The 22,966-nt window shown below is 31.0% G+C and overlaps 1 protein-coding gene and 2 non-coding genes across 3 annotated transcripts; 1 reads left to right on the top strand and 2 right to left on the bottom strand.

Moving 5' to 3' along the window:
* Positions 1–98: 98 nt before the first annotated feature.
* On the bottom strand, positions 99–214 carry LOC130809543 (U5 spliceosomal RNA). The gene has a single exon (XR_009040846.1). It is a non-coding gene; the product is annotated as a U5 spliceosomal RNA (small nuclear RNA).
* A 4,446-nt stretch (positions 215–4,660) lies between these two features.
* Positions 4,661–5,854, bottom strand: LOC130807740 (uncharacterized mitochondrial protein AtMg00810-like). The gene is made up of 2 exons (XM_057673063.1): positions 5,765–5,854; positions 4,661–5,521 (listed from the first exon to the last, which is right to left on the bottom strand). Exons 1-2 carry the CDS (start codon positions 5,852–5,854, stop codon positions 4,661–4,663), a joined length of 951 nt encoding a protein of 316 aa, XP_057529046.1.
* A 16,072-nt stretch (positions 5,855–21,926) lies between these two features.
* LOC130809548 (U5 spliceosomal RNA) lies at positions 21,927–22,042 on the top strand. The gene has a single exon (XR_009040851.1). It is a non-coding gene; the product is annotated as a U5 spliceosomal RNA (small nuclear RNA).
* The last annotated feature ends 924 nt before the right edge of the window (positions 22,043–22,966 follow it).

Consider the following 22,966-nt stretch of genomic DNA (forward strand, 5'->3'; position numbering starts at 1 on the left):
CTGATCAGTAGCAGATCGGGTCAACCTGCTAATGACCCATTTAACCTGCTTTTTTTTTAGGTCATTAAATTCATATATTTTAGGTCATTTGACCCATTTAACCTTAATTAAAGGCTTCCTCCAAAAATAAACGTATGCAACTTAATGCAGCGAGCACACGGTATTCTTTAGTAAAAGGCGAAAGAATAGTTCGCTTTGTGCTCACGGCGTGGCTGCGTAAGTTGATATGAGATCTGTGGAAGTGATTTAAAGGATTTTTCTTTTATTAGTATCTTTCATAGCCGATGTGGGACAACTTCCTTTATTATTGAAAGTCATCTTCAGCTGACAAATCCCTTAGCCGATGTGGGGCAACTTCCTTTCTTCTTGAAAGTCATCTTCAGCTGACAAATCTCTCAATACATGGTAATTGGTATTATCTTAGTTTTACGAAGTATTTGGCAAATGTTGATCCGTCTTAAATTTAATAAATGGGTTAAAAAGGGTTTTTTCGGATTTAAATATTCAACCTAAACCTAACCTATTCAATAAACAAATCAGGTCGGGTTGACCCATTAATTAATTGGGTCAAAAATCTAAACTCAAACCCGCTAATTTCGGGTCAATTTCAGATCAGATTAGCAGGTCGGGTCAGCTTTTATCAGCCCTAATAGGCAGATCAATTTATTTCAATTAGTTTATATATATATATATATATATATATATATATATATATATATATATATATATATATATATATATATATATATATATATATGCAATCTCTTCTGTATAGAACTTGTGTTCTTCCTTTATTAGAAAACTGAAATTGGACTTAATTTGCTAAAATTAGGTGAAAAGTTGATTCGGATTTATAACAGTTCGATTTACAATCGGTTCGGGTTTGTATCAGTTCGGGTTAAATACAGTTCGATTAATAATCGTTTCGGGTTTGTATTAGTTCGGGTTAAAAACAGTTCGATCTTAATCGGTTTTACTCAGGTTACATTCGGTTACGTGCATAATTCGGGTCGGATTTGACTCGGGTCGATCACTGTTCAGTTCGGGTAACATCGGTTAAGGTTTATATGTCGGTTATAAAATTCGGTTGCAGTTCGAGTTCGATTTTGCCCTTTTCGGTTATTAAACGGTTCGAGTGAAGTATCGGTTCGGGTAATTGCGGTTCGGTAAACCTAATAAACTTACATTTTTTTGGGTCGGATAATTTTCGATTCCGGATCGGATTTTCGGGTCGGGTTTGTTTTGAACAGCTCTACTTATTATTATTATTTAAACAAGTTGTTCTTAGCAATAATTTCAAAATCAGCTAGTAAAATCAGATGATAAATCAATTAACTATCAGCTATCAGGCTATTAATACTCTAGTCTTTCAATGTTTTAAATTGATATTCATCTTGAACACACTTTTATCTTGTAAACATACGAAGTTCTAAGTAAATTAATGCGTAATATTATATCTTAAATTGTATTTCATGCTATATATTAAACTAAAGCACACCTAAGACAAATACTATTTCATCCTACTCTATACTCTATGCTCTATAATAAAAACTATATTATACTCTATAAAGTAATCTAACAACCAATTTTTCCTTTTTCTTTTTCAATTAACAATAATAAAATACTATACTCTATAAAGTAAACAATCAGCTACAGTGTAAGTCAATCCATTTTGAAGAATTTGCCGAAAAGATTATCAAAATATTTTTTGTAAAATCAAAAGATCAACTAGCTGACCTTCTATTAAATGCAACTGGCTCAAAAGCATTGAATAATATTTTTGCAAGGTTGGTTTCGGTTATCCCGAGACCAAACTTGAGGGGAGTGTAGGAAAATAAGGAACAAAATAAACTCTAATATTATATCATCTCTTTATTTTAGGAAATATTGTTTTAGAATATTATTTATCTATTTTAAGAATTTAAGATATTGTGTTATTTTAATTTCTATGTTTAATTTCTTGAACTTTTATATAATTTAGGGTGTTTTCCTCTAATCATGAATAATACAAATCAAGTGAGAAGTTATATATATATATATATATATATATATATATATATATATATATATATATATATATATATATATATATATATATATATATATATATATATATATATATATATATATATATATATATATATATATATATATATATATATATATATATATATATATATATATATATATATATATATGTTATGAATGGTATCATGTGTGACTTGAGTGCAAAATTAAAGTGTGTATTCATGTGTGTGACTCTTGAGTTGTGAAATCCAAAAGGGTATAACAAGGTGAAGAGTATTCATGAGAATTATTGGTGTTAATGAAGATTAATGAAGATTAAGGTGAAGAGTATTCATGTGTGTGACTCTTGAGATAATGCCTTTTAAGTTCTTGGAGTTATTTCATATTATTCATTACTCTATATTAATACTGTATTCAAGTGAGCTATTGACATTCATGTATTTAGTACTATATATAGAGCTCTCATATACTCACTCATCAAATACATCAAACACAACCCCTAAGCCAAACACATAGCCTTTTGTTTTTATCTTTTACTCAATTGTAATTCTTCATTTGTAAGTGTTGTTTATACACATTTGATATAATATAAACGGAAACTACACACCACGGAGAACGTAGCCATCATTGGGTGAACCTCCTTAAATCTTTGTGTCTCTTTTGCTTATATATATATATATATATATATATATATATATATATATATATATATATACATATATATATATACATATATATATATATATATATATACATATATACATATATATATATATATACATATATATATATACATATATATATATATACATATATACATATATATATATATATACATATATATACATATATATATATATATATATATATATACATATATATATATATATATATATATACATATATATATATATATATATATATACATATATATATATATATATATATACATATATATATATATATATATATATATATATATATATATATATATATATATACATATATATATATATACATATATATATATATACATATATATATATATATACATATATATATATATACATATATATATATATATACATATATATATATATATATATATATATATATATATATATATATATATACATATATATATATATACATACATATATATATATATATACATATACATATATATATATATATATATATATATATATATATATATATATATATATATATATATATATATATATATATATATATATATATATATATATATACATATATATATATACATATACATATATATATATACATATACATATATATATATACATATACATATATATATATATATATATATATATATATATATATATATATATATATATATATATATATATACATATATACATATATACATATATATATATATATATATACATATATACATATATATATATATACATATATATATATATATATACATATATATATATATATACATATATATATACATATACATATATATACATATATATATATATACATATATATATATATATACATATATATATATATATACATATATATATATATATATATATATATATATATATATATATATATATATATATATATATATATATATATATATATATATATATATATATATAAACATGAACAATGAATGATTGAGGAGCAATCAAAACAAATTTATTATCTTCAAAGTTTAGAGAGCTCACACAGATAAGCTTACCTTAATATTATTCATGAACAATTGGCCGCGGGATTGAGGAAGAAATGAAGGAGGAGAGAAATGAGAGTATGCTGGATTGAGTTTTTAGTATTATCAGCTTAACATATTATATACTCCAAATGAATAGCAGACTATTAAAAAGTTATGCAGCTCCGGGTTTATGGGCTGGTTCAAGGGTCCGTGTTCAGATATAGGGTCTGGATTCGGGCCTGGGTCTAGAAGTTAGGACACGAACCCAAACCCTTTAATTATTTTTTAGATTCAGATCCAACCCGGATCCGTTCGGTCTCAAAAAGTATGAGCATTTGCTCTTGATGAAGGCGATCTGGATGTTCGTCTCCTATGGCAGATGAGCATATGCTTAACAGTAACTTCAGTCAGATGAGCATGCTATTTCCTGTAAGAATGACTCGGGTTGCCTTTCTCATTAATGTTAATGTCAATATATACAAGATTGTTACTATACTTTAGGAAACTAAATATTTCTAATATTCTACATAATCATAAAGATTATACAAAAATATGCAAGAAATCAAACAGATATTATTCTGAGATATTCAAAGATATTGTAATATTCTAATACACTCCCGCAGTCGAATTGGGCGGTTTGGAGACGTTGAGACTGGAACGAAAATCATCAAATAATACTTGAGGAAGGCCTTTGGTGAAAATGTCAGCAATCTGATAACGAGATGGAACATGAAGCACTCGAACATCACCACGTTTAACTTTTTCTCGAACAAAATGAATATCTATCTCAATATGCTTAGTGCGCTGATGATGGACCGGATTACCAGCTAAATAAACGGCACTAATGTTGTTGCAATAGACAAGGGTAGCGGTGGTAATAGGACAGTGTAGCTCAAGAAGTAAATTACAAATTCAGCAAGTTTCAGAAGCAACATTAGCAACACCACGATATTCAGCTTCAGCACTGGATTTGAAAACAGTTGGTTGTCGTTTAGCTGACCAAGAAATTAAGTTATCACCTAGAAAAACACAGTAACCAGAAGTTGAGCGGCGAGTGTTAGGACAGCCACCCCAATCAGCATCGGTATAGGACAAAAGAGTTGAAATATTAGAACGATGTAACTGCAGACCATAGGGAAGAGTACCCTTGACATAGCGAAGAATGCGATGAATAGTAGCCATATGTTCAATGCGAGGATCATGCATATAGAGGCAAACTTGCTTAACAGCATATGAAATATCTGGACGAGTAAAAGTAAGATACTGTAAAGCACCAGCTAGGCTACGATACAAGGTAGGATCGTCACAAGGAAAACCAGCACTAGCACAAAGTTTGCCGGAGGTAGCAACAGGAGTAGCAATAGAATTACATTGGGACATGCCAGCCTTTTCAAGAATTTCAGAGGCATACCTTTGTTGAGAGAGAAAGAGGCCCGTAGAAGTGCGAGTAACAGCAATACACGAGAAATAATTAAGAGGACCCAAATCTTTCATGGCAAATTCAGAGCTAAGTTTGGACATAATGGACTCACGAAGTGAATCTGAGGAAGCGGTGAGAATAATATCGTCCACATATAATAGCAGATAAGCAATATCAGAGCCATGACAGTAAACAAACAAGGAATTATCAGAAATGTTGTTAGAAAAGCCAATAGTAGTTGCAAACGTAGCAAACCGTTGATACCAGACACGTGGAGCCTGTTTGAGACCATAAAGAGATTTACGAAGAAGACAAACATGATTAGGACGAGTAGGATCACGAAAACCCATAGGCTTATGCATGTAAACAGTCTCAGTTAAATGTCCATGTAAAAAAGCATTCTTAACATCAAGCTGATGAATAGACCAAGACCTGGAAAGAGCAATACTTAAAACAATGCGAATAGAAGCAGGTTTCACAACCGGACTAAATGTCTCATCACAATCAATGCCTTCCCGTTGAGATTTACCATCACCAACAAGACGCGCTTTATAGCGCTCAAAAGAACCATCGGACTTGGTTTTGAAACGAAACACCCATAAAGACCGAATGATATTAGCATTAGGAGGACGAGGTACCAAATCCCAAGTATGATTCTCAATCAAAGCATCAAATTCCTCTTGCATAGCTAACTTCCAGTTCGGGTCACGAAGGGCATGAAGGGGAGATTTGGGTAAAGGTTAAAAAGAATTAGTTAAAGCTTGGGAGTAGTATTTGGGATTGGGTTTAAAAATACCATATTTACTACGTGTAACCATACCGATTGGTGAGGATGAAGAATTGGAAGAGGAGGAATAAAGAGGTTGGATGAGTGGGCTGCATGAGGCAGGCCCAATAGAGAAGGGGGAGAAAGGAGGAGATTGGATTGAGACTGGGCTGCGTGAGGCAGGCCCAGTAGAGGAGGGAGAGGAAGGAGTTTGCTGGATGGGAGCTGGGCTGCGTGAGGCAGGCCCAGTAGAGGAGGGGGATTGCTGGAACGATACTGAGCCAGACGTAGAGAGAGGCCCAAGAGCTGAAGGAGGCTGGCAAGGGGAGGGAGAAGCAGATGTTGGGCTTAGAGATAGATTAGGCCTAGTAAAGGGAAAAGAATGTGTATGGGCTGTTTTGAGCAAATGAAGAGGAATATTATCATCTAAGAATTGGTAGGTGTGGGAAATCGGGGAAGAAGATCGAGAAAAAGGAAAGGTAGCCTCATCAAATAGAACATGTCGAGAGATAATGATTTTACGGGATGAGAGATCATAGCACTTGTAACCCCTATGAGACGAGGGATATCCTAAAAAGACACATGGAGTAGAGCGTGGGTAGAGTTTTTGGATAGTAGTAGAGGGAAAAAGAGGAAAACATAAACACCCAAAAATCCGGAGATGAGTATATGTAGGAGACTTACGATATAGCAAATGAGTGGGAGTGAGATTATCAAGAAGTTTAGAAGGAAGGATATTAAGGAGATAAGTAGCTATGTTTAAGGCGTGAGGCCAAAAAGACGGAGGAAGGGAAGCATGACATAATAGAGTACGAAATGTTATTGATGGAGCGGATTTTGCGTTCGGATTTGCCATTTTGAGAAGATGTATAAGGACAATAAAAACGAAGAGTAATACCCCGACTAGTACAAATTGATGAAACATATTATTGTTAAATTCACCCCTATTATCACATTGGAAAGATTTTATGTTAAGCTCAAATTGGGTATTAACAAAAGGATTGAAATTTACAAACACATCATAAACTTGAGATTTGCGAAATAAAGAAAAAGTCCATAAAAAATTGGTATAATTACCAAGAAAAAGAACATAGTATTTATATCCTGATGGACTAGAAATAGGAGATGTCCACAAATCATTATGAATAATATCAAAAGATTTAGTACTCATAGACATAGAATTAACAAAAGATAATTGAAAGTGTTTCCCCAAAGGACAAGAAAGATAAACAAAATGAGGATCTTTGTTACATTGAATTAAACGAGAAGAATACAAGGAATTTAAAATCGCATTGCCCGGATGTCCTAAACGGGAATGCCAAAGATTAGAAGAAAAAGCGGTAAAAGCCGATGATGTGGATGAAGGAGAAGCTCCATGTGTAGATGGAAAAGGATAAAGATCACCTGTGCTATTAGATCTTAGAATGATGCTCCCTGTGGCTAAATCCTTCACAGAGAAGCCAAAAGGATCGAACTCAACAGACACCATATTATCATAAGTGAATTTACGAACAGAAATAAGGTTTTTAATAAGTTTAGGTGCATGTAAAACATTTTTAAGAGTAAGGGATTTTTGGGAGGAAGGAAAAGAAATATGCCTGTGACCATGAACTGGAATTAAATTACCATTACCGACAACAATAGCATTATTGAATTGATGCTGTAAAGGAAAATAAGGAAGTAAAGTACCTTGAGAACGAGTCATGTGGGATGTAGCACCGGTATCCATATAAAATTGCTCATCCGGAGTAGACAAAGAGAGAGTATTCATAGCTTGATTGATGGCCGTAGGAATATAATTCATAGAAGCATTAGTCTCGGTGTGATAATTTTGTGCCGGTCGTGGACCATTATTTGAAGAACAAGGAGGAGCCCAAGAGGTAGTAGGATGAATTTTTGTGGGAGAGGCCATAGAGAAGAGAGACTAAAGAAATAAAGAAAGAAAAGAAAAGAGAGAAAAATGGTGGCAGCTTTTGGAGTAAGGGAAGAAAGAGTAAGGATCAAAAACCAAAGCTTCTGATACCATGTAAGAATGACTCGGGTTGCCTTTCTCATTAATGTTAATGTCAATATATACAAGATTGTTACTATACTTTAGGAAACTAAATATTTTCTAATATTTCTACATAATCATAAAGATTATACAAAAATTTTATTCTGAGATAGTCTAAGATATTGTAATATTCTAATATTTCCAAATTGAATGATGAAACAAGATCTCATGTAAGTTAGCAAAACAATATTGAATGGTGAACTAATATTAATTATTACTCGCCATTACTTTAATAAATTTTATAATATATGTATATATAAAAATATGTATTTTTTTATTCCTAATAAATTCATATTAAAATTCTACAATCTAAGATTTTCTTCCTAATAGACTTTTTTTAAGAGAGGGTGGGGTGGAGAAAGGCAATCATAGTGATAGCCAGGACAAAAGTATTATTTTCAATATTGTATCATCTTATGATCATAATTTTAGCTTGTATGTATACCTTCTTGAGTAGGATTGTGTAGAATCTACATTTACTTATTTTATATGTATTATAATCATAATAATATGTATGCAAGTAATATAAAATTTATAAATATATGTTTTAATAATCTTTTAATTTTATAATTCCAAATAAGCCTTGATCAATATATAATTTTGAATTAGTTTAATTTAAGTATAATTTTTTGGCTACATTGCATTGCCACATTAAGTAGGCAAATGTAGCAAACCAAGTTAGATAGATGATCATAGATGTAAGGTTTGCTTTTAGGTATGTGTTATATGTTCGATTGTAAAAGGTTCATATTGTGAATAATAATGATCAAAGTAAGGATCAAAAGCAAGACAAAACCCGTGTTGAATAATATGACTTGAAGGTGAGGGCTAGGAAATTAAAGGAACAGTGAGAATCAAATCCTGAAAAAATTAGTACATAAGGGTCAACATAAAGCGTCAAGAAGGAAAGTCTGTCTATCTGAAACCAAGTGTCATAAGGATTAAGTTTCAAATTTTATCGACTCCTCATTTCAAGTAGAATATATAGCACCATGTATGAAGATTGTATGTATTGCATCCACACTTCTAACTCAAATGATTCTCGTATGAGAGAGTGTAATAGAGAGCATATCTTAAGAATTTAAACCATCAACAAAAACTTTTAGCTGAGTTAATTTTTTAATTGCTTTAACTGAGACAATACATAATTATAAAATTAGTTATTCTTCTATTACCATTATTTTAACGCAGGTCATCTCCCCCTATGTCCAACGTTTTTTGAAAAAATCAAGTGGAGGTGTCTTTTGAGTTTTGAATTATCGGATTATTTTTGGGTTATGTGTTTTAAATCGATTTAAAATTAATTTAAAGTCGACATTAGTTTTTACATAATTATAAATTTATTTTAAGTAAAATTAAAGTCAAATTCAATTATAAGGTCGAATAAATATCAATCGTCGGGTATATTTTATATGCCTCCAAACAATATTCTAATTATTACCTGAACAATAATATAATGTGTCTGCCTTTTAAATTACAAATCAAAATTTTAAATTTGTATCTCCGTAATAATATGTACAAAAAGAATAGCATGACAATTGTGGGCAAATTGAGAACACCTCAACATGAACTGTGGGCAAAGTTTTATTATCAGCTGTAAGCCTCTAATGGGACTGTCTTTCTTCCCCACTTCAATTTGGTGGGTCCAAATTTCAATGAAATAGTGTATGGAATAACTTATAAGTTGGCAAAGGATTCCATTTTGACTTAACTATCTTTATCTATATCTATGGAGACTTAATACAAATTATCATCATTTTATTCAGTGTATTTAGCTCATAGAATTTATGATTAGGATTTAGAGAGAGAGAAAAAAAATAACAACTCATATTCATAAAGGAAAGTTCAACAAAAGAGATTTAATAGAAAATATTTTTAATTAAATAGTCTTATAAAGCTTTAATCACGAGGAATAGTTTTGATGAGCAATTAGGTGCTTGGGCGAGCATATCCATGTGGACATGCATGGCTAGTCACGAGAAATGCAAAAAACGCCCTCGGATAAACTGCTCACCTAAAATAATATTGATGACTCAAAGTAAGATTACATGCATGCACCAACAAGCTAGAAAATGAAAACATATTTAATTATTTATTAAACTAATCATTAATTATATCATTTCAAATAGGTAAACTATCTGGTAAAAACTAATCATTAATTATATCATTGCACTAATTATAATGTACTAGGAGTACTAAATATTAAAATAAATATACAAATTGTCTATCTAAATGTAGAATGTTATAATTTTTAAGTAAGCATCTTTTATAAGATATATAATTGTATGTTATTGATACTTCACTTATTGAATTATTCAATAATGAAAATATCATCTATAAAACTACTAATGTAGAAACGAGACTGACACATGTTAGACTCTCATTTAATGTTTTTCCACTCAATTATGTTGACGTGGCAGCTTATTATTTACTGAAAATTATTTCCTAAAATACTAGAATTTATTTAAGGTGCAGAATAAGAATTAGATAGCTTTTTTATTTTTTTTTCCAATATGATTCCTCTATTATTTCCAAACTTAAATGTGACTAAAATGTTAATCAGTATCATTTTTCAATATGATTTCCAAAATAAAAGAAAATAATATTTTAATGTAACAAAATTATTTTCTAAATTTGTTTAATAGGTGTAGAATAATATTGTTCCTAAATTTATAGACCAGTGTAAATTTTTGAATAATATTGTGAAATCTGTAGAATAACATGTCGATTTTATAATGAAAAATTTTATATTATTTTTTATATTATTTTTTATGTGTAGAAATTTTCTATTATTTTATGTAATTACTTATAAACTATACTCTCTCAGTCTCTCTTATTCATCATAAATGTCTCATTTTCTTATTTGGTCAAGTCACCCTAAATGTCTCATTTCTATTTTGTGTATGTTATCTTTACTAATTTATCCCTACTAAACTTAGCCTTTTGACACCTTTATACATACTTACTCTACTTTACCCCTATAAAAATTTAAAAAACACTATACTTCTTTCTTTCACATGTGGTCCCATTTGACCACCTAAAAAATAGTGAAAAGTCAAATTTAAAAAACACTATACTTTAGTGCATAGTTTTATGATTATGTTTTACATAATAATATATTAATAATATAAATCTCAGTTTAATAGTAATACTTTTACACTTTTTAAAATAAATAAATTTGTAGTTTAAATATACTTAAGAAATTAGAAGATATATAATAACTTAATTACACATATAAGATTACTAATTTTGTGTTCAAATGATTCATAAACCGTGCTTGGTATGGGAATCTATCTAGTAATAATGAAAATGAGCTGGAATTGAAATTATTAGCTCAATTTATTCTTAATCAAAATATTAAAATCTAGTTAAATTAATTTTTATTTGATTCATAAGAATGAAAATTTTATCAATATCAAATTATCAATTTTTTATAATAAGCTTTCTAGTCACCAAAAAATTGCATGATCTTGCATCCCTTCAAAAAGACTACACGCCACAAATTGGGGGACATCTTGTGACTAACTTTTACTCGAGCCTTTATCATAAGCTCACTACTCATAAAAATTGGAATGTTATTTAATTAATAAATTTAATGAGAAATAAATATTATCCACATATATATCACTCTTTCAAGAAGCAACAAGTTTTCGAGCATTGAATTATGGTTACCTTATTGTTAGGCTTTGACTTCTTGTTTAATTTGTGATATATAATCAAATTGTATTGTACAAGTATCATGTAAAATTTGTTCTTTGGTTTTTTTAGTTGATATATTTTTGTTTTTTTATGTTATTTAATGCATAATTTTAATCTCTAATATTTTTTATTTTGTATGATTTAAAATTCAAAAAAGTTAATATTATGAAAATATGCATTAAGACGAATCAAATAAGATCTCATTTAACTGTATTTTACATCATATATAGAAAAGTATATGTCAAATAAGATCAGTTAATGAATAATAATTGCTACAGAAACTGTAACAACTATAAAAATTAAAAGAAAAAATATATATTTATGTTATACACTTATATTACTAGTATGTGCTAATATAAAATAAGTTTGTTACTAGGAAATGTGGAATTTTTTATTTTTTATTTTTTTTGGGTTGTGATAGTAATGAGCATAACTATACTTAACAAAGACGACACCAATGAAAAGATATGTCACAACTCACAAGTAACTTATGGAGTTATGGTTTATCACGGCTTTATAAGTATATGGATTACTTGTTATGATTAATGTGTAAACGTTCTTAATTAAGCCTAAATTTTTCCAAGACTCAATGAAGTGTCACCAAATTCATTTTATTTTGTTATTTAAAGATTGATTAATGTTATATCCAGAATCATGAATTGGTTTAATGGATGAATTGATTTAGCCTTCTGATAGAGGTTTGATTCTCACTAGCCTAAAGAAATTAAAATCAGTTCTCACTAAAAATTAGACATTTGGTTTTATATGACTTATTTGATTTTATATAAATTTATCATCACTTATATATCAGTTTAAATTTGTAATTGAATTGGTATCTTAACATGGTATTAGAAGTTAACATGACAAAAAATTACGATATCAAATCTCATTTGACTCTCATTTTAAGTGGAATATTTAGCGTCAGATTTTAGGCGTATATACGCGTTACATCCACACGTATACATCAAAAGTCTCTCGTGTAGCGAAGAGGCATAATACAGCTAGTATATAACTTATCATATAATTTCATTCATTAATTTAAATTTTTGATTAAGTTAATTTCACCATCTGAAACCCCATCTTTTAATTGGTTTGACAAATTGTGTTTACACTAAAAAGGGTCTTATCTTTAAAACAAAATTTAAAACTAAATAGGACCTCCGCAAATTTTGATCCAGCCTTGGAGTTGATTCCTTGATATGATAGAGTATATAACATATTATGGGACTTCAACCATCAATTTAAGCTTTTGGTTATAACTTCCAAGATATATTAGAGTTAGATCCTCTCTATTACATAAAATGTAATGGAGAGTCCATTACTCAATTTAATGGCTAAAATTGCTAGATGGAATTTAATAGGAGTGATTTTGACAATTTATTTTTTATTTTAAAATAGATATAAAAATCCTAAAATGAGTAATAGATAAAAGTAATGGAGAGGATCTTAATATCAATATATTATTTACTCTATCATTCGTGTGATTTCTCTAGCTTAATTAAGCTCCATTGATGGATAATCAATATGCATTTGTCCTCCTCACTCATGATTGAAGATGCTTGAGAATTTCCTAAGCTAGTTTTTGACAATGTAAACTTCATTTGAAAATAGAAAATTTAATTTTGGAGTTTAAATTCATGAATTGTAAATGATACTTACTCTATAATCCGTATACATAAAATTTTCAAATTTTGATATTTGACCTATTTTAATCCAATGAAATTAACCCAATTTGGCACTTTCAACTTTAAGTTCTGCCAAATATAATTATGCCAATTCGGCATTTGAAAATGAATTTCAAGTTGTCAAATATATCATAAATAAATAAAACCACAGTATAGAATAAAAAATTACTAACGTCAAAATCGGACTCTCCATCAAATCATTAACATAGTTGATTTCAACAACTTGACGTCCATAATCCCTACATCAATCACCTACCTACCAAGTAACAAAGTACAAAGTACCAAGCTACCACAATTATCCTGTTTACATATTAGACTATCACTAGGTCACAAGCTAGAATCTAAAATCATAGTATCATACTATAAAATGAATCAAATTCTCTATCATCTCTCTCTATATATATAATCAATTAACTTGTTAGTGTGATATATATTTCACAATTCAATATCGCTCTTAACATCGTAACGGTTTTAAGAAATATTTTTAATATATATATATATATATATATATATATATATATATATATATATATATATATATATATATATATATATATCTTAAAAAGAAGAATGAGAATGATTTTTCTCTGTGACCATATATAAATAAAAAAAAGATAAAATATATAATATTATAAATTATACGGAATAAATTTCTTCAGTTTCAATTTAACATATATTATATTCCAATTATATTGATTATTTGATCCATTACTGCTTGAAGTAATTATAATTAATTTATATGTTATTTGAAATTAAATATTATGATTTCCATTTTAGATGATAGACTTATTAATTTGCAATTTTGATAGATGAATTTGTAATTTTGCCAATTAAAGCAAATTAAATCAACCAATTAAATATTGATGCTACATTAGTTATGCTTTTATATTAAATATTTTAAATTAAAAACAAATAAAAATTTGGCCATTACTTTTTTGATTGATTATTAAAAATTTATTAAGAAAAGAGAAAACAGCGATGGAGATTATATAAGGGTGAGAGTGAGATTGTGTATATTAGAATATTACAATATCTTAGAATATCTCAGATTAATATCTCTTTGATTTTTTGCATATTTTTGTATAATCTTTATGATCATGTAAAATATTAGGAAATATTTAGTTTCCTGAAATATAGTAACAAACTTGTATATATTGACATTAACATTAATGAGAAAGGCAACCCGAGTCATTCTTATATGGTATCAGAAGCTTCGGTTTTTTGATCCTTACTCTTTCTTCCCTTACTCCAAAAGCTGCCACCATTTTTCTTTCTTTTCTTTTCTTTCTTTATTTCTTTAGTCTCTCTTCTCCATGGCCTCTCCCACAAAAATTCATCCTACTACCTCTTGGGCTCCTCCTTGTTCTTCAAATAATGGGTATTGTGATGGTCTTCTTGGTCCACGACCGGCACAAAATTATCACACCGGGACTAATGCTTCTATGAATTATATTCCAACGGCCATCAATCAAGCTATGAATACTCTTTCTTTGTGTACTTCGGATGAGCAATTTTATATGGATATCGTTGCTACATCCCACATGACTCGTTCTCAAGGTACTTTACTTCCTTATTTTCCTTTACAGCATCAATTTAATAATGCTAATGTTGTCGGTAATGGTAATTTAATTCCAGTTCATTGTCACGGGCATATTTCTTTTCCTTCCTCCCAAAAATCCCTTACTCTTAAAAATGTTTTACATGCACCTAAACTTATTAAAAACCTTAATTCTGTTCGTAAATTCACTCATGATAATATGGTGTCTATTGAGTTCGATCCTTTTGGCTTCTCTGTGAAAGATTTAGCCACAGGGAGCATCATTCTGAGATCTAATAGCACGGGTGATCTTTATCCTTTTCCATCTACACATGGAGCTTCTCCTTCATCCACATCATCGGCTTTTACTGCTTTTTCTTCTAATCTTTGGCATTCCCGTTTAGGACATCCGGGCAATGCGGTTTTAAATTCCTTGTATTCTTCTCGTTTAATTCAATGTAATAAAAATTCTCATTTTGTTTGTCATTCTTGTCCTTTAGGAAAACATATTCAATTACCTTTTGTTAAATTTATGACTAAGAGTTCTAAACCCTTTGATATTATTCATAGTGATTTATGGACGTCTCCCATTTCTAGTCCATCGGGATATAAATATTATGCTCTTTTTCTTGATAATTATACTAATTTTTTGTGGACTTTTCCTTTATATCGCAAATCTCAAGTTTATGATGTGTTTGTGAATTTTCATACTTTTATTAGAACCCAATTTGAGCTTAATATAAAATCTTTCCAATGTGATAACGGGGTGAATTTGACAATAATATGCTTCGTCAATTTTGCATTAATCAAGGCAATTTACTTTGTTTTTCATGTCCTTACACATCATCCCAAAATGGCAAATCCGAACGAAAAATTCGATCCATAAATAATATCATTCGCACTCTTTTGTGTCATGCATCACTTCCTCCGTCTTTTTGGCCTCACGCCTTAAACACGGCCACTTATCTCTTCAATATTCTTCCTTTTAAACTTCTTGATAATCTTACTCCCACTCATTTACTATATCGTAAGTCTCCTACATATAATCATCTCCGGGTTTTTGGGTGTTTATGTTTTCCTCTTTTTCCCTCTACAACTATTCACAAACTCCAACCCCGCTCTACTCCATGTGTCTTTTTAGGATATCCCTCTTCTCATAGAGGTTACAAGTGCTATGATCTCACATCCCGCAAAATCATTATATCTCGACATGTTCTCTTTGATGAAGCCACCTTTCCTTTTTCCCAATCACCTTCCTCATCCCCTCAAACTACCCATTCTTGGATGATAATATTCCTCTTCATTTGCTCAAAACAGCCCAAACACCATCTTTTGGGCCTAATCAATCACTGAGCCCAACACCTACTCCCCCCTCCCACTGCCAAACTTCTTCACCAATTGGGCCTATTCTCCTGACCGACTCACATATACTCCCTTACTCTCCACCTTCCTCCTCCCCTACTAGGCCTGCCTCACGCAGCCCAGTACCACTTCTTTCTTCCTCTCCCACTGGGCCTACCCCAGTAAGCCCAGCCCCATCCGGTCCAGCAGCCCCCCAGCTCTCTTCAACTTCCCCTCTCTCAACTGGGCCTGCTGGACGCAGCCCAATACCCCAACCCCCTTCTTCCTCCCCTTTCTCTATATTGGGCCTGGCTCACGCAGCCCAATCCACCCTTCTCCTTCTTCCTCACCCACCGGTATAACTACGCGGAGTAAACATGGTATTTTCAAACCCAATCCCAAATACTACTCTCAAGCTTTATCTGTTTCTTTTTCACCTTTACCCAAATCTCCCCTTCATGCCCTTCGTGACCCGAACTGAAAGTTAGCTATGAAAGAAGAATTTGATGCTTTAATTGAGAATCATACTTGGGATTTGGTACCGCGTCCTCCAAATGCTAATATCATTCGGTCTTTGTGGGTATTTCGTGTCAAGACCAAGTCCGATGGCTCTTTTGAGCGCTATAAAGCGCGTCTTGTTGGTGATGGTAAATCTCAAAGGGAAGGCATTGATTGTGATGAGACTTTTAGTCCGGTTGTGAAACCTGCTTCTATTCGCATTGTTTTAAGTATTGCTCTTTCCAGGTCTTGGTCTATTCATCAACTTGAAGTTAAGAATGCTTTTTTACATGGTCACTTAACTGAGACTGTTTATATGCATCAGCCTATGGGTTTTCGTGATCTTAGTCGTCCTGATCATGTTTGTCTTCTTCGTAAATCTCTTTATGGTCTCAAACAGGCTCCTCGTGCTTGGTACCACCGGTTTGCCACTTTTGCGACTACCATTGGGTTTACTAACAGCATTTCTGATAATTCCCTATTTGTTTATTGTCATGGCTCTGATATTGCTTATTTGCTATTATATGTGGACGATATTATTCTTACAGCTTCTTCTGATTCACTTCGTGAGTCTCTTATGTCCAAACTTAGTTCTGAGTTTGCCATGAAGGATTTGGGTCCACTTAATTATTTCTTGGGTATTGCTGTTACTCGTACTTCTACGGGTCTCTTTCTATCTCAACAACGGTATGCCTCTGAAATTCTTGAAAAAGTTGGCATGTCTCAATGTAATCCTGTTGCTACTCCTGTTGCTACCTCCGGCAAACTTTGTGCTAATGCTGGTTCTTCTTGTGACGATCCTACCTTGTATCGTAGTCTAGCTGGAGCTTTACAGTATCTTACTTCATATGCTGTTTCATATGCTGTTCAGCAAGTTTGCCTTTATATGCATGATCCTCGCATTGAACATATGGCTGCTATTCACCGCATTCTTCGCTATGTCAAGGGCACTCTTCACTATGGTCTGCAGTTATATCGGTCTAATATTTCGACTCTTTTGTCCTATACCGATGCTGATTGGGGTGGTTGTCCTGACACTCGCCGCTCCACTTTTGATTACTGTGTTTTTCTGGGTGATAATTTAATTTTCTGGTCAGCTAAACGCAAACCTACTGTTTCCAAGTCTAGTGCTGAAGCTGAATATCGTGGTGTTGCTAATGTTGTTTCTGAAACTTGCTGGATTCGCAATTTCCTTCTTGAGCTACACTGTCCTATTTCCACTGCTACTCTTGTCTATTGTGACAATGTTAGTGTTGTTTATTTAGCTGGTAATCCGGTCCATCATCAGCGCACTAAGCACATTGAGATCGACATTCACTTTGTTCGTGAAAAAGTCAAACGTGGTGATGTTCGAGTACTTCATGTCCCATCTCGTTATCAGATTGCTGACATTTTCACCAAAGGCCTTCCTCAAGTATTATTTGATGATTTTCGTTCCAGTCTCAACGTCTCCAAACCGCCCGATTCGACTGCGGGGGTGTATTAGAATATTACAATATCTTACAATATCTCAGAATAATATCTCTTTGATTTCTTGTATATTTTTGTATAATCTTTATGATTATGTAGAATATTAGGAAATATTTAGTTTCCTAAAGTATAGTAACAAACTTGTATATATTGACATTAACATTAATGAGAAAGGCAACCCGAGTCATTCTTACAGTGTAAAGTTGATTTTGTGATTCAAGATTATATAGGAAAGTCTTGAAGGAGGTTGAGTAATTCAAGTTTAAACGAACACCAGATAGTCATTGATCCAAATTCTTCGCAGTAGGAAGAAAATTGATGATTGAAGACAAACACAAAATACTATGACTTAAAAAAAGAACTCTTTATGTTGAGTTATATAAAAAATTAAAATCCCAGCCTATATGAACTTGTTATGTCCTCTGATACACGGACACGCCATTTGACAGACGTGTCCCGTGTCGGACACGGACACGCGAAAATCCGTGTCCGACACGCCAAATGAAGTGTCCAATATTTTAATATTTTTCCGGACACGCGGACACGGTTAGGACTCGCAAGGGACACGGCAAGGGTGAAGGACACGTTTTAAAAAAAAATTGCAAAAAAAGTTAGCAGAAATTGCTCCGGTAGAAAATACAAGTATTTGGAACAGGGTCCAAGAAATTTAAAAAACACCAGATCGAGGTCCCAAAGAAATGCGAGCATGAGATTGGAAAAAGGAAGATGGATAATAAAATTGACCTTCAACAAGAAAAATGGAGGGCACCCAGGTTGAAAGAAGCGGCCTTGTGAAACAATTAAAGGTTACGCGTACATTCAAAGGAAGAAATTACCAATTGCAAATTAGCAGGAATAAACCTGACAATTGACATACATGTAGATTGTAGACCAATTTTATATACACAAGCAAATACAATGAATTTACTACTAATTAATTAACAATTAATTTAATTAATTAATAGAGGAGATAAAGGATGAAATTGAATGAGAAAAAAGAAGAGAGAGAAATGAAAATGAAAAGAAGGGAGCAGCCGGAGCACGTTGTTTTGATGTGAAGTGACAGTTATTAAGTGAAAGTCACGATTTGGTTTTTATGACTTATTTTAAATACTTGTTTATTCGGTACTTATTTGTATTTTACGTGATTTTTATGTTTTTAAAGTGTTTATTTACAAATATCAAATGAAAGATTGTAAAATTATTTTTAATTTGATATATTTATTATATTACCATTTTCGTGTCCCCGTGTCCGCCATTTTTAAGTTGGCGTTTTCCCGTACCCGTGTCGTGTCCGTATCCGTTTTAGTGCAACATAGGTTATGTCTCCAATATACAAACCAAAAAAAAAAAAAGAATAATATCTCAGATATCATCATTAAAATAGTGCAATTCACTCCACTGTAAAACAATTAACACCATTTTTTTTGTTTCGTCTTATTAAATTCGTGTCAATTCTATTTTTAATTATAACTCATATTCTATCAACGTATTAAAATTAATTTTTTATGTTATTTATATTTGTTTACAATTTTTATTCACTTATATTCATTATCACCCCTTTTGAACAAAGGGAGTGTTAAACAATAAACAATAATACGCTCTAGTTTATAAATAGTCGCTACACTTGAATAGATAGTAAGATTTAAAAATGTTCATTTGGTTCATCGACTTGACATCCAATCAGGTGTTTCAAGTTGATTGAGAATCAAGTATAATGTCTACTATCCACATTGATTTTTACATTTATAAATCTATTTTAATGTCAGATTAAAGTCGAGTTTAATTACATACCAAATAAATTTTAGATTTTCTGAGTGTAATTTCTACACTTTAATAACAATTCATTAATTAATATCATTTTACATGCTCATTTTATTATATATAAGAAAAACAATTAGTATAACAAATATTTGGAACCACATAAATTAAAAAAATTAGAATTTGATAATATGGAAAGGTAAAAGACAAAATCACAAAAGGTATCACGCGATAGAAAACGGAAAAATAGTAATGTTAATGAAATCAGAACCCACTAACTGACTTCCAAATCAATGGTAGTCCGAGGATTGTTAAGAACAGAACCAGAAAACAACAAAAAGATAAGACTGGGTATTTTCATCAATTATCAAATAAAAGTATAAAACTATCATTTTCTTATCTTTTCTCTTCACCTCCACCTTCTCTTTCGTAGATCCCACATCATAAAAATCCCTCTCACCTTTGTTTTTTTAGTAATTTATATTTAGACTTTTTGCCAATTAAAGCAAATTAAATTGACCAACTAAATATTGATGCTACATTAGTTATGCTTTTAGATTAAAAATTTTAAATTAAAAACAAATAAAATTGTCCAAATAAATATTCCCACGTTACTATAACAAAAAAAAAGTTTCGGCGCAACTATTCAAATTTAAAGATGTAACAAAAAATGATTGATTTGTAGGAAAGTATGGAACAAAATAAACTCTGATATTATATTATTTTTTTATTTTAGGAAATATTGTGTTAGAATATTATCCATCTATTTTAGAAATTTAAGATATTGTGCTATTTTAAATTCTATGTTTAAGTTCTTGAGCTTTTGTATATATAGGAGTAGAGCTGTTCAAAACAAACCCGGCTCGAAAATCCGATCCAAAATCGAAAATTATCCGACCCGAAAAATGTAAGGTTTTCAGGTTTACCGAACCGCAATTACCCGAACCGATACTTCACTCGAACCGTTTGATAACCGAAAAGGGCAAAATCGAACTCGAACTGCAACCGAATTTTATAACCGACATATAAACCTTAACCGATGTTACCCGAACTGAATAGTGATCGACCCGAGTCAAATCAAACCCGAATTATGCACGTAATCGAATGTAACCTGACTAAAACCGATTAAGATCGATCTGTTTTTAACCCGAATTGATACAAACCCGAATCGATTATTAATCGAACTGTTTTTAACCCGAACTGATACAAACCCGAACAGATTGTAAATCAAAATGTTATAAATCCTAATCAAATTTTCACCTAATTTTAGAAAATTAAGTCCGATTTCAGTTTTCTAATAATACGGAAAAAGGAAGAACACAAGTTCTATACAGAAGAGATTGCATACAGAATATATATATATATATATATATATATATATATATATATATATATATATATATATATATATATATATATATATATATATATATATATATATATATATATATATATATATATATATATATATATATATATATATAAACTAATTGAAATAAATTGATCTGCCTATTAGGGCTGGCAAAAGCTGACCCGACCTGCTAACCTGATCTGAAACCGATCCGAAATTAGCGGGTTTGGTTTAGAATTTTGACCCAATTAATTAAATGGGTCAACCCAACCTGATCTTTTTATTAAATCGGTTAGGTTCAGGTATAATATTTAAACCCGAAAAAAACCTGTTTAACCCATTTATTAAATTTTAGACGGATCAACATTTGCCAAATATTTCGTAAAACTAAGATAATACCAATTACCATGTATTGAGGGATTTGTGAGCTGAAGATGACTTTCAATAAAAAAGAAAGTTGTCCCACATCGGCTAAGGGATTTGTCAGCTGAAGATGACTTTCAATAACAAAAGAAGTTGTCCCACATCGGCTATGAAAGATACTAATAAAAGAAAAATCCTTTAAATCACTTCCACAGATCTCATATCAACTTACGCAGCCACGACGTGAACACAAACTGAACTATTCTTTCGCCTTTTACTAAAGAATACCGTGTGCTCGCTGCATTAAGTGGCATACGTTTATTTTTGGAGGAAGCCTTTAATTAAGGTTAAATGGGTCAAATGACCTGAAATATATGAATTTAATGACCTAAAAAAAAAATAGGTCAGATTGGGGTTTCAATTTTTGACCCATTTAATTAAATGGGTCAGGTTCAGGTCAAGGGTTTATTGACCCATTTATATATGACCCGAACCTGAAATGACCCAATCCGACCTGTTTGACACCCCTATCTGCTATATCTGATAAAACAATCGGTAATTATTTTTTGTAAGTAAATGAGCGTACATCAATTAAAAACCTGACTATTAACTTATTTTGATATTGACCCGATCAATAGTTATCCGTAACCGATAACTACTCGAAAAATAAAGTTCGAACCCGATCTGTACCCGAAAAAACCGAACCAATTAGTAATCGATGACAACCCGAGACCGATTGACACTCGACACGAACTTCAACCGACACCGAACTGATGCTAAACCGATAGCTTGAATAACCGATCTCCAACCGAACCGTGACTAACCGACTCGACCCGAGTGTGACCCGTTGTAACACACAGCCGAAAAATAACCGAATCGAATAACACCCGTTCGAAACCGACCCGATCAACCGAATGAACACCTCTATATAGGAGGGTTTTTTTCCTCAAATTATAAATAATACATATCAAGTATTTAAAACTCAAATCATTCTTATTTTCGCATTATGATTTTTTACATGATATAAGCGCCGTAAGGTTTTCTTGCATGGAAAAACTCTATCGGTGATTTATCATTGAACATAATCGACCAAAATCGATCCAAACAAAAACCAAATCAAAACAAAACCAATCAAACCAAACCACATCTAAAACAAAACCAAACCAGGACTATGATTTTCATGGCACAAATGGAACAATAAATGTTCTAACTTTTTCAAAAAAAATGACCCAAAACTTGAACAACCAATCCAAATTGAAAAATCAAACTACCAA

The sequence above is a fragment of the Amaranthus tricolor genome, chromosome 3, assembly GCF_026212465.1.
Source record: "Amaranthus tricolor cultivar Red isolate AtriRed21 chromosome 3, ASM2621246v1, whole genome shotgun sequence".
Classification (NCBI taxonomy): domain Eukaryota; kingdom Viridiplantae; phylum Streptophyta; class Magnoliopsida; order Caryophyllales; family Amaranthaceae; genus Amaranthus; species Amaranthus tricolor.